The following is a 12,551-nucleotide window of genomic DNA, read 5'->3' on the forward strand; positions in this document are numbered from 1 at the left end:
ATAAGATGGCAACGCTCAATCTGGTCACAATTTGTTCTTAGTTTACAACAATTGCACATTTCGCCATAGGTTGTCATACACACTTTCTTACAAACACAATATTCACAATGCATATGTGCATACCTCGTCTTCTCCTAGTGATGGCAGCGAACAACGAAAAAGCATGGGGATTGCCCACACAGGTTCCTGAAGAACACAAAATGTATGCTAATAACTATACATCAACGAATAAAATCTAGGTTAAACAAACCAGTGGTGCGAAAACACATTGGAGCGAGACAACGATACACACTTGGGCGAGGCAACGATACACACTGGGGCGAGACAACGATACACACTGGGGCGAGGCAACGATACACACTGGGGCGAGGCAACAATTCAACGTTAAAGTTACGCATGAACCCAAGACGATAAAAACACAACAAGTCAAGGTCAAGACCAAAAATAGCTCTCATTCTACCACGCACATTTCCGCAGCAGAAGTTACAACTCCATATCGTTCCTTTTACCTCAATAGTAGGCTTACAGAATAACACTTTAATAGAGACTTTAAGAAGGGCTACCACATTCATATGGTTGGCATTTTCGTGGTTGCAAAAGACACTCGGCGGGGGAACACCATGTGTCGCTAGTACAGCGGTTAAGAGGACAGAAGAATTTCGTTTCGCTGGTCGCACCGGTTCAGAAGTGTCGATCAGATAATACCAGCTGCCTCACTTCTGCTGAAACGCATCAGATACTCAGGCCACAACTCAACACATCATAAACTTTAACTGCTTCATGCATTTTTCTCCTCTAGGCGGCTTGACCAGCCGACTGAAAAGTTGAGTCGGCCTGGTGTTTGGGTCGCCATCTTGAAATTTCTTTCGTCTGCTCAGTCACTCACTTACCCAATTCAAGCCTGCTTTACGGCTTTTCAAACTTGATTTTTAAAAACATTTCAATGATAAATCGCGCCTAAAGATGTCAGAGCATACATCGATTAGGCCAACAAAAAAAATAGGTCTGTTTACGGTAACCCGACCGACCCTAGTTTTTTCGCGCGACCCTAGACTTTTTTTTGGCATTTGAGGGGGAAAAAAAAAATCTTGTTTTTTTGGCAAAATAACGTAAAAATATAGTTTTTTGGGGAAAAAAAAAAATCCCGACCTACCGACCCTATTTTTTTGGCCTATGTTACCGTAAACAGACCTTTTTTTTTTTTGGCCTTACACAAGGTAGGCATATTTTATGACTATTCGAATATAAAACGCGACCGAAGTCACTTTCGTCAGAATGACCAATTCTACGAATTTCGTTTCTCTTGGCGAAGCGAATTTCTGTTCGTAGAGATCGGAAGTCACGTGTACTCAAAAAGGTGTGACGTTTTACAACCAAAAATGCCAACGAAACGAATGTGGTAGTAGAGCGATTTAGTAGGGGGAAAAGGCCACCACTTTCCTTTCGCCACCTCACTTTCTCTTGCCAGCCGCGGATGCGCGCGCACAACGAAATACTCAACACCGCGCGTTGTGAATTCGCGGTTTAGAATGCAGCTGAGAAATTCTGTTCGCAGAGCCAGGGGACCTAACTCGTCATCGCCAAGAGTTGCAGTTAATTCCCCTAGCGTCATTCTCCACGGCTGAAAACAAGAACAGTGTCCTAAAGCAAAGCGAGGAAATCACGCGCCGAAAATTGGTAAGTTGCCACCAACTTTGTGAATTCTTTGCTTCATACGTTCTCTTCTGTGCTCATTAAGTTTTGATAATTTGTACAAGTAAAGGATAATATATCAATTCGAAGGTTTGTTGATTACTCAGATTGGATTGTGGCTGTCAGTCTCATTCTTACTCTTAGTCAAACTTGAACCGGAGAATGGAGAGAAACAAAATCATGAAATGTAGAAAAAGAGTCGAGGTTCCATACTATTTTTTGCTTTTAGCTGGCACTGAGACACTGAGACAGTATACTGCAAGGGAAATTAAATGGCATCCATTATAATATGAACAGACAATCAGCTTTGTATAGCACTTTAGCAGTAGCAGGAGTTTTGTATCTGGTATCAAACATTTTAGAGATTGGTAGCAGCTAAGTTTATATTTTAAGAATTATTTTAAAACTTACTGAATATCCTTTTTTTCACATATAATCTAGGCGAGCACATACAGTGTGCGTTGTATTTTGTTTCAGTGGATTCAGGGATGTCAATATAGTTTGTACACAACTCAATCCATTAAAAAAAAAGTGAGAATAACCAGACCCAGTGACATATATAGTGATGAACCCTTGCTTTTTTATATTTAGTCAAGTTTTGACTAAATATTTTAACATCGAGGGGGAATCGAGACGAGGGTCGTGGTGTATGTGTGTCTGTCTGTCTGTCTGTCTGTCTGTCTGTCTGTGCGTGTGTGTGTGTGTGTGTGTGTAGAGCGATTCAGACTAAACTACTGGACCGATCTTTATGAAATTTGACATGAGAGTTCCTGGGTATGAAATCCCCGAACGTTTTTTTCATTTTTTTGATAAATGTCTTTGATGACGTCATATCCGGCTTTTCGTGAAAGTTGAGGCGGCACTGTCACGCCCTCATTTTTCAACCAAATTGGTTGAAATTTTGGTCAAGTAATCTTCGACGAAGCCCGGGGTTCGGTATTGCATTTCAGCTTGGTGGCTTAAAATTAATTAATGACTTTGGTCATTAAAAATCGGAAAATTGTAAAAAAAAAATAAAAATTTATAAAACGATCCAAATTTACGTTTATCTTATTCTCCATCATTTTCTGATTCCAAAAACATATAATTATGTTATATTCGGATTAAAAACAAGCTCTGAAAATTAAATATATAAAAATTATTATCAAAATTAAATTGTCCAAATCAATTTAAAAACACTTTCATCTTATTCCTTGTCGGTTCCTGATTCCAAAAACATATAGATATGATATGTTTGGATTAAAAACACGCTCAGAAAGTTAAAACAAAGAGAGGTACAGAAAAGCGTGCTATCCTTCTTAGCGCAACTACTACCCCGCTCTTCTTGTCAATTTCACTGCCTTTGCCATGAGCGGTGGACTGACGATGCTACGAGTATACGGTCTTGCTGAAAAAGGGCAGCTACTTGACTAAATATTGTATTTTCGCCTTACGCGACTTGTTTCAGTAATCATGTCAACACCAGGGAAGACCTCGTTCACCGAAGCCATGGATGTGGAGATAGTTGATGAGGTGGCTCTCATGAACCCGTTCAAGTACGGGGTGTCCTGGGAGATGGTTGCCCAGAAGCTGTGGACCTCGCCATCCAATCTTTGTAAAAGCGTGAGGACCGCCAAAAGCTTCCGGGACAGGGTGATGCTGCTCATGGGCAAACGAAAGAGCGTAGTGGCAGCCCAGCTCAAAGCGTAAGTTGCAATTTCTTTTTCATCCTGTTTTTCTCCATTCAAACAGGCAAGACATCTGACCTGAATCCTGATTTAATAATGTATGTAATCACTTGGACATCTTTTAGAACAAAGAAACAAATGTTCCTGGCTAAGGTGACTAATGGTTTCCAAAGTATTTGTAGGATTGTCTATGACTGAGAAATATAAAAATCAATTTGAGAGCAGGGTATGAATGCAAGAACTCTATTTTTAATGGAGGATATGTCAAGTTCTTTCTCTTCAAAAATAGCAACTAGCATGTATACAGTATGTGCTTTTATGTTGCATAAAATTATTCACCATGTTGTTTTTGTTCAGAAGTTTTGTTTGTTGATGATAAGTATGACATTGAATGTTCTATTTCAATAGATCTGGAATTGACGAGCCACCTCGCACTCATCTTGATGTTGGCCTAGACGAGATCATTATGCTGTCTGATGACGCTATTGCGGAGATGAAGCAAAAGAAGACCAAGGCGAGCAAGGTCAAGGAACAGACCGCAGAGGTGGATCTCGCAATCAGGCAGGCAGCTATGGTTGGTCGCCAGAACTCGGGAGAAGGTGCTGTTCCTTTCCTTTCTCCTTTTTGAAAACATTGTAGTATTGAATAATATAGTTCTACGCAATGAGCATGAGAATGAGTTTTCCATTTAAAAATGCGACACCCTAATCCCGCTCTGAATACAAGTCTCTGTGTTAAAAGGTTTCCCCTTGCAGCCCTGAAAGTCCAACAAATGGTTTTCTCGCCTTTGGCTATTGATTCTGAAAATTGACTAGCCAAACCAAACAAAATTTTAGCAACTTGACTCACATGTGGCGAGAAGATGAATATTTTTACTCACCAATTAAAATACTCACAACTTTCAGGGGTAAATTGAAACTATAACCTGACAGTCTCTGTGTTGAGTGTACCGCCCTCATTATTTACATGATTGTATTATTTTTATCTGCATTGTAGGATGAAAATGCTTTTCTTTTGGTTGATCAAGAGGTAGGGTTAATGTTTCGTAACAGTTTTGTTTTGATTTGTTGTCTTATTATTTACTCCCTGTAAGCACATTGTAAAGCTGAAACACTTAAAGTCTATGCTTTCCCCCTTGTATTTATTATTGTGTTTGGTATCATTCAGGATCAGATGATGCCACGCCACCTCCCCCAGTGGAACATGCAGCCATACATGACCGGACACGTCCTATGCTGCCTACAAGGCCAGCAACGCCTGAGACCCCAACAGGACCGGCTGCACCTGTCACCCCGACCGGACCAGCAGCACCTGTCGCCCCGACCGGGCCAGCAGCACCTGTCGCCCCGACCGGACCAGCAGCACCTGTCGCCCCCATGACCCCAACAGGAACAGCCAAGGGGAAACCATTTAGGGGCCCAAAGAGGAGACAGGTCACATCCGATGCAGATCGGCTCCTGGAGCGATTAACGCAGCGTGATGCGGATCAACTAGAGGCTCAGCAGAAGTGGCGCAAACTTGACTTGGACTCCAGGCAGCAACAAGCTGACAACCAATTTGACGTGAGAATGCGTGAAATTGAATTCAGAAAGGAGGAGCTGGCAGAGAAAGCGTGTGGCAGAGGTTGAGTTGGCAGAAAGAAAGCGAGTTGCAGATGTTGAACAGGATCTTGCGAGAGAAAGGTTGGATTTTGAACGAAAGATGCGAGAAGAAGAAACGAGAATGAGGCAACAGGAGTGTGCAAACCAAAATAACATCATGATGGAGATGTTAAAAATGTTAGCGAGGCAGAAATAGTTTAAAATACAAATGTCAATAGTTTTGTAAGATATGATTGGTAGGGTTGTCTGCTTTAACTGAAAATCCAAACAGACTGCAATATAAACAATACCAGAGAAGCATTTTTGTATTAACTTTTTGATCATGTTATGGGCACAATTTGTAAACTGCAAGAGGTAAAATGGTTTTCTCTCTATTTGTAAGTGTTTCACTTTTAGTCAGCTTTTTCTAGTCAAGTGTTTGTTGATATTGTTCAATGTGGGCGATATACTTTTCAGTCGAACAAAGATTGAGGTTATCGCCTATAGTTGGCAATCCAACAGACTACCGTGGCCTGCTCAAAGTTTTACATCACCCAGAATGAATTTTGTTTGAACGTTTTGATCTTGCCTAGGGCACAAAATGTAAACTTTGCGAGAGGTAAAATGGGTTTCTCTCTATTTGTAAGTGTTTCACTTTCAGTTAGCTTTTTCAAGTCAAGTGCTTGTTGATTTTGTTCAATGTGGGCGATATGTTATTTTGCACATCAGTGTATTCATGTCTGTGTATTTGCAATTATCCTGCGCTGAAAGTGTTAGTCTAGTCGACATGAAGCAAAGTGATAGCAAGATTTTGTGTCTAATCTTGTTTTTAAAGGCTTTGGGGGTTTACGATGACTTCACTCAGATGTGAATTTTGTTTTTTGATACAGGCAGCCAATGATCTTCTTGTCTAGAAATGGAAAGGTTATAGTGAATGAGTGTATCATTCGTGTAGCTCTTTTGGTGTGTGTATTTCATTGTGAGATTATCCTTTTGTGTTTGATCTAGTCAACTAATGAATGTGGTAGCATGATTTTGATTTTACGCAATAGCAGGTGACATTGCGCAAGATAGTTTGTGTGCATTCAGCATCTGCATGGTGATAGGATTTGCTTCGTGTACCTTGCAGAAAATAAGAACTGATACTTTATTGCTGCCTTTGAAGAAAATGTTATTTTTAGTTTGTGTCTGGTCAAGTTACGGCCACAAAAAAAAGCGTTATGTTGCATTAAATGTATTTAACATTACCCATGTTTTTTCTTTGTGTTGTATGTGTCTTGTGAATGTTAAATACACATTCTGCTCCAAGCTTTCACATTTTGACGTGCACACACACACCTTTTTCTTGACTTTAACAACAAGAGTGAGGTAAGAAGGTACATTTACTTTCGAATAAAGGCCAAACCACCGGTACTACACATCTGCACTTTTCTGAAGAGGGTGTATCAAAAACAAAAGAACTGAAAGGCATGGCTCAATTCATGGTATGGTGTGTCATTGATAATTGAATAATGTTATCGCAATTATCAAAAACTTAAAAAAAAAAAAAAAAGCAATCAGAAAACAAAAGTCCCAAGCACATATTCATATCTCATTTACTGATTTAGCCGACTTAAATTGCATACAGATGGTATGCATTTACTCACACACAACACCTGATCAGCACAACTAGGCATATATGCATACAGGAAACTTCAGTACACACACAATCGCTCACTGCATGTACTCCTCCACTGACGGGGGGTCCAAATCAAAATAATCCCCCACCTGACTGCCATACATGCAAGTAAGGCAGTTTGTCAGTAGAGCTCCCACCATGTACAGCTTCCCAACAGGGGACAAAAAGAGTTTTAAGTTCTTCTTGTAGTCCAGGAAGGCCCACTCTTGGATTATCTTTCCAAAACCCCACTCCACTGCCAACCTGACAGGGGTCATGCCGGCGTTGAACTCTTGTTCCTCTCTAGCGAGGTTGTTACCTCTGTGAGGACGGCGAAGATGAGGCCTAAGGGGGTATGCTGGGTCCCCATAAACACAGAGGAGCTCCATTTGCGTTAAAATTCTGCTCCATGTAGTCCATGGCGCCACTGGCATTCAGCAGAGCCGAGTCGTGCCGCCGTCCCTCAATTGGTCCGTATAAATTGGAGACAAGGCCATTCGGGGTGACGATGCTCTGAAACTTGAGCCCATGCACCCTCTTGTGCCCATTGAAGACCTCTCGCTGATGGTACTTAGGCTTGCAGATGGGGCGCACAGTCCCATCGATAAAACCCCAGCAGTTGGGCAAGGGTGCTCCCTTCCTTCCAACAGCATCGCAGTAGCGCAGCAGCTCAGGAACTGCAAGCCACGGCTGGTCAAAGTCTGTGAGTTTATGATGAAATCTGTCGTATATATGGTGAATACCCAGGTTGAAGAGCAAACACAACTCTGGTTCAGTACGTGGGAACAGGGCGCAGAGGTCGGAGAAACGGCATGGATATGCCAGGCGTCGGAGGACAATGCAGAGCACCTCTAGGCCTGAAAATAAATAATGAAAAAATATATAAAAACTTTGCAGAGTCACTACTAAAGTTTCTTTAAAACCATCCTGACTAAAAAAAAACATGAGTCTTTAGTCAAAAGGAATCATATCAAGTCAGTTCTTATCATGAAGTCATTCTCTTTAGCAAAGTGCGTGTTATTGCTACAGACAACCCACACACCTCCTTACTATGAAATGTTGTATCTGATCTAATTCAGTCATTGGTGTAACTGTAATTCATTCCCCAAAAATTCTATTCTGACGACACTTTGGACTAAAGCACTAAGCAGTGCATGTGAATGAGTATCCCATTCTACAGCAGGGACATTCCACCTCAATTACAATTTTAAGAATGTAACTTTAATTGAAGAACAAAAAACTCACACACTGCAAACAAGCCCCCCTAAACTAATAAAAAAACTGTGGTCTTAGTTATACTTTGTATGATAATCTCTGCCTAGTTTTGGTAAAAAGCTGTCTGTTCTGCTCAATTCTAAGACAAAGAGGTGAAGTATTTAGTGAATGTTTTGTTTTTGTCTTAACACGTTTCAACAATTTAACCCTTTTTGTTTTGGGATTCTTTATTTTGGAACATCACCTGTCTATTTCTTTTACTTTTCCTGCCTGAGCATTTGCAATATTATACATATATATATATAAAAAATATACCTGAAGCTTTGGTCCCGTTGACTGCCTGCATTTCTGCTGGCATTTGCAGCAGGTCACTCATCTGCACAACATCATCTGTAGTGTGAAACCGAAAGAACTTCTGCACAAAGTTCTGCGGCAAGCTAAAAAGGTCACACTCTTCACAGAGAATTCCTCGTTTGGCACTGGCGTTCGCTCGGAAAAGGCGATCCAAAATGGCCAAGTCCAGCAGCTCGTCAGTTCCATTGGCCAGCAGAGTCAAGCCATCATCAAGGGAATCAACGCAATCGATGTAATCGATTAAAAACTCAGAGTCAAACAAGTCAGGAAAGTAGTCCATTGCGGCAAATCTGTAAAAAAATAAACAAAAAAACCAGGAATAAGAGGATGCTTTTGAAAGAATGTAACACTCCAACTAACATTTTAAAAGTAATCACAATACAAACAAGTCGCGTAAGGCGAAAATACAATATTTAGTCAAGTAGCTGCCATATTTCAGCAAGAGCGTATACTCGTAGCATCGTCAGTCCGGCCGCTCATGGCAAAGGCAGTGAAATTGACAAGAAGAGCGGGGTAGTAGTTGCGCTAAGAAGGATAGCACGCTTTTCTGTACCTCTCTTTGTTTTAACTTTCTGAGCGTGTTTTTAATCCAAACATATCATATCTATATGTTTTTGGAATCAGGAACCGACAAGGAATAAGATGAAAGTGTTTTTAAATTGATTTGGAAAATTTAATTTTGATAATAATTTTTATATATTTAATTTTCAGAGCTTGTTTTTAATCCGAATATAATATATTTATATGTTTTTGGAATCAGAAAATGATGGAGAATAAGATAAACGTAAATTGGGATCGTTTTATAAATTTTTATTTTTTTTTACAATTTTCAGATTTTTAATGACCAAAGTCATTAATTAATTTTTAAGCCACCAAGCTGAAATGAAATACCGAAGTCCGGGCTTCGTCGAAGATTACTTGACCAAAATTTCAACCAATTTGGTTGAAAAATGAGGGCGTGACAGTGCCGCCTCAACTTTCACGAAAAGCCGGATATGACGTCATCAAAGACATTTATCAAAAAAATGAAAAAAAAGTTCGGGGATTTCATACCCAGGAACTCTCATGTCAAATTTCATAAAGATCGGTCCAGTAGTTTAGTCTGAATCGCTCTACACACACACACACACGCACGCACGCACACACACACGCACATACACCACGACCCTCGTTTCGATTTCCCCTCGAAACTTTTAGTCAAAACTTGACTAAATATAAAAAGTAACAAGACAAGTTAAGTCAAACGAAAATAAACATGCATGCTTATTCTTTACTACTTAATGTGTCCCAAATGAATGAAAGACGAGAACACAAATTCACTAACCAAAATAAGTACAAACAAGAGGGAAAATAGGTTTCAAATCCATCCTTGGATTTGTTTTAGTTAGTGAGCCTTCATAATATTATTATAAATTATGAAATGTAAAGGGTAATCGAACCAAACCAACTATGAACTACCAAACCCGAACACGCGCCGACAACACATGTGCGATTGATTTGCAACCCGAAGCACTACTCATAAAATTTACAACTTTTCAAACTGAGACAATTCACAAATTAAGGTCTGCCCTATAAAATATAAGTATTGTAATCATATTAGGGAAGAAATAAAACACTGAAGTCGTGAAGCGACAGTCGGCCCCTGCCTGCCATCTTTGATTTTCCCCAGCCCAACCCGGCAAATGTATGCTTCAGAAATCCAGTGAAAGATCGACTTTAGCGTCCAATCCAGACCTTAAAGTAGGAAGATATGAACAGTTAAAATAACAATCAAGTAACCTATATCCTATAGGCCTATATTGAAGGTTTCCACACAGAAATAACCAAAACATACTTACAAAGTCAACGAAAGTAGATTCGTGGAATAGCCCAAATCAACGAAAGTGGTGTGTGCCTTTTGTGTGAACTTCGTTTCACTGATGACCGGAAGTCACATGTACACAACTTTTGTGACGTAGCACTTCCTTACATGGTACGAAACGAATGTGGTTGGTTGAAGAAAGTCTCTACTAAATCGGTCTAGTGCTTCTTAATCTCTCTATTAAAACATAATCATGTTACGTTGCAATCACAAACAATAGAAAGCTGTTCATACCTCTCAAGTCCGAAACAGTGCCACAACACTACCCGACCGGTCTGTCTTACTGCGAGTCGAAGTGTCAAGTGACGTTTCGAGAACATATCTGAATCTCGCGTGAACTCGCGCATGACTCAGCAAAAACCCTTTCACCCTAGAAAAGCGTGCAAGGCGGCACAGGCGCCCGTCCGACAAAAAACACCAAGCATTGCGGCAGCAACACTACGTACTGCTACGCTACGTATTTGCGGGTATGCTGTAACCTGGTGTTCTGGTGTACTGGTGGTTGCTGTCACTGTCGTCATCCTGCCAATCTACACGTCTGCTATCTTCTGGTAGACTACGGGGAGGATCTTCAGCGACTGAGTGAGGCGCCTGATATCTCCACTAATCCCTGCTTCGTTGCCACGCCAGCCGGCACTACATTCAACGGAACAGTTGTGGAGATAGACTATTAACGGGTCGCCCACTCAGTGGCAAAAAGCTAAGTGCACCATGTCATAGCGCCCTAATACCACCTTGTCATCTTGTGTATTAATGATTTCATTTGAGTGGTGACAACGTGGGGTGTGTGACACCTGCTTATAACCAGCACAGACAGCTATCTTTTCTAGCTATACACGGGATCAGCGTGTAAACTTTAACTGGCATTTTTTGTCAGTGACCATTTGTTTACGTTTTGAACGTAAAACCATCTTTTGGAGTGAAGTCTCGAGGGAGGTGGCGTGATAATATATAAACAGGCGTCTGAAACTTATACTTTTGTTCATTCTATTTATTTGTATGACTGCGAGAGTGGATCGTGGTGTGGTTAGTTAGTAGTAACTAACCGTTCATAATCACCTTATGTGATATATTGAAACGTGACGCATGGGGGCCAAGCCGGGATTTACTCAGGAAATTTCCAACGGATAAAGACCCACCAATTAAGGATAACTAAGAGCAGATAATCTCGTCAGTGCTCGACTTATTTTCTGCTTGGAGCTTCCCTTTGTTGTATAGTTTTGATCATATACCACACCTTAAGCGATTCACATCTTGCAGGAAATGTAAATTGTAATTTAACGGCGTATGGCTGCCTAAATGTCGGGGTAAAAAACGGTCATACACGTAAACTTCCACTCGTGCAAAAAACACGAGTGTACGTGGGAGTTTCAGCCCACGAACGCAGAAGAAGAAAGAACTAGTCGCTTAAGGCGAAAATACAACATTTAGTCAAGTAGCTGTCGAACTTACAGAATGAAACTGAACGCAATGCAATTTTTCAGCAAGACCGTATACTCGTAGCATCGTCAGGCCACCGCTCACGACAAAGGCAGTGAAATTGACAAAAAGAGCGGGGAAGTAGTTGCGCTGAGAAGGATAGCACACTTTTCTGTACCACTCTTCGTTTTAACTTTCTGAGCGTGTTTTTAATCCAAACATATCATATCTATATGTTTTTGGAACCAGGAATCGACAAGGAATAAAATAAAAGTGTTTTTAAATTGATTTCGAAAATTTAATTTTGATAATAATTTGTATATATTTAATTTTCAGAGCTTGTTTTTAATCCAAATATAACATATTTATATGTTTTTGGAATTAGCAAATGATGGAAAATAAGATGAACGTAAATTTGAATCGTTTTATAATTTGTATTTTTTTTTTACAATTTTCTGATTTGTAATGACCAAAGTCATCAATTAATTTTTGAGCCACCACGCTGAAATGCAATACCGAAGTCCGGGCTTCGTCGAAGATTACTTGACCAAAATTTCAACCAATTTGGTTAAAAAATGAGGGCGTGACAGTGCCGCCTCAACTTTCACGAAAAGCCGGATATGACGTCATCAAAGACATTTATCAAAAAAATGAAAACAACGTTCGGGGATATCATTCCCAGGAACTCTCATGTCAAATTTCATAAAGATCGGTCCAGTAGTTTGGTCTGAATCGCTCTACACGCACGCACACACGCACGCACACACGCACGCACACACACACACACATACACCACGACCCTCGTTTCGATTCCCCCTCTATGTTAAAAAGAAGATTTACAAAAAATTTCATCTTATTCCCTGTTGGTTCCTGATTCCAAAAACATATAGATATGATATGCTTGGATTAAAAACAAGCTCAGACAGTTAAAAAGAATAGAGATACAGAAGAGCGTGCTGTCCTGCTCAGCGCAACCACTACCGCGCTGTTCTGGCTTGTTAATATCACTGCCTTTGCCACGAGCGGTGGACTGACGATGCTACGAGTTTATACGGTCTTGCTGGAAAAATGCAGTGCGTTCAGTTTTATTCTGTGCGTTCGACAGC

The 12,551-nt window shown here is 40.5% G+C and overlaps 2 protein-coding genes across 2 annotated transcripts; one reads left to right on the forward strand and one right to left on the reverse strand.

The window, feature by feature from the left end:
- Positions 1-3,143: 3,143 nt before the first annotated feature.
- On the forward strand, positions 3,144-5,210 carry LOC138979164 (testis-specific gene A8 protein-like). The gene is made up of 3 exons (XM_070351970.1): positions 3,144-3,377; positions 3,768-3,958; positions 4,527-5,210. The coding sequence occupies exons 1-3, from the start codon at positions 3,145-3,147 to the stop codon at positions 4,985-4,987; spliced, it is 885 nt and encodes a 294-aa protein (XP_070208071.1). The 5' UTR covers position 3,144; the 3' UTR covers positions 4,988-5,210.
- Positions 5,211-6,007: 797 nt separating this feature from the next.
- Positions 6,008-10,830, reverse strand: LOC138977929 (uncharacterized). The gene is made up of 3 exons (XM_070350528.1): positions 10,004-10,830; positions 8,127-8,455; positions 6,008-7,453 (listed from the first exon to the last, which is right to left on the reverse strand). Exons 2-3 carry the CDS (start codon positions 8,443-8,445, stop codon positions 6,942-6,944), a joined length of 831 nt encoding a protein of 276 aa, XP_070206629.1. The 5' UTR covers positions 8,446-8,455; positions 10,004-10,830; the 3' UTR covers positions 6,008-6,941.
- Positions 10,831-12,551: the final 1,721 nt, after the last annotated feature.

Source organism: Littorina saxatilis, linkage group LG10 (genome assembly GCF_037325665.1).
Source record: "Littorina saxatilis isolate snail1 linkage group LG10, US_GU_Lsax_2.0, whole genome shotgun sequence".
NCBI classification, from domain to species: Eukaryota; Metazoa; Mollusca; class Gastropoda; order Littorinimorpha; family Littorinidae; genus Littorina; species Littorina saxatilis.

What these genes read in the sequence shown, in the direction of transcription:
- LOC138977929 (XM_070350528.1), bottom strand. Translation starts at nt 8,445, where the DNA reads ATGGACTACTTTCCTGACTTGTTTGACTCTGAGTTTTTAATCGATTAC. An exon ending in CAACGGGACCAAAGCTTCAG is followed by an intron (nt 7,454 to 8,126) that starts GTATATTTTTTA and finishes ATTTATTTTCAG; the next exon opens with GCCTAGAGGTGCTCTGCATT.
- LOC138979164 (XM_070351970.1), top strand. Translation starts at nt 3,145, where the DNA reads ATGTCAACACCAGGGAAGACCTCGTTCACCGAAGCCATGGATGTGGAG. An exon ending in GTGGCAGCCCAGCTCAAAGC is followed by an intron (nt 3,378 to 3,767) that starts GTAAGTTGCAAT and finishes CTATTTCAATAG; the next exon opens with ATCTGGAATTGACGAGCCAC. An exon ending in TCGCCAGAACTCGGGAGAAG is followed by an intron (nt 3,959 to 4,526) that starts GTGCTGTTCCTT and finishes GGTATCATTCAG; the next exon opens with GATCAGATGATGCCACGCCA.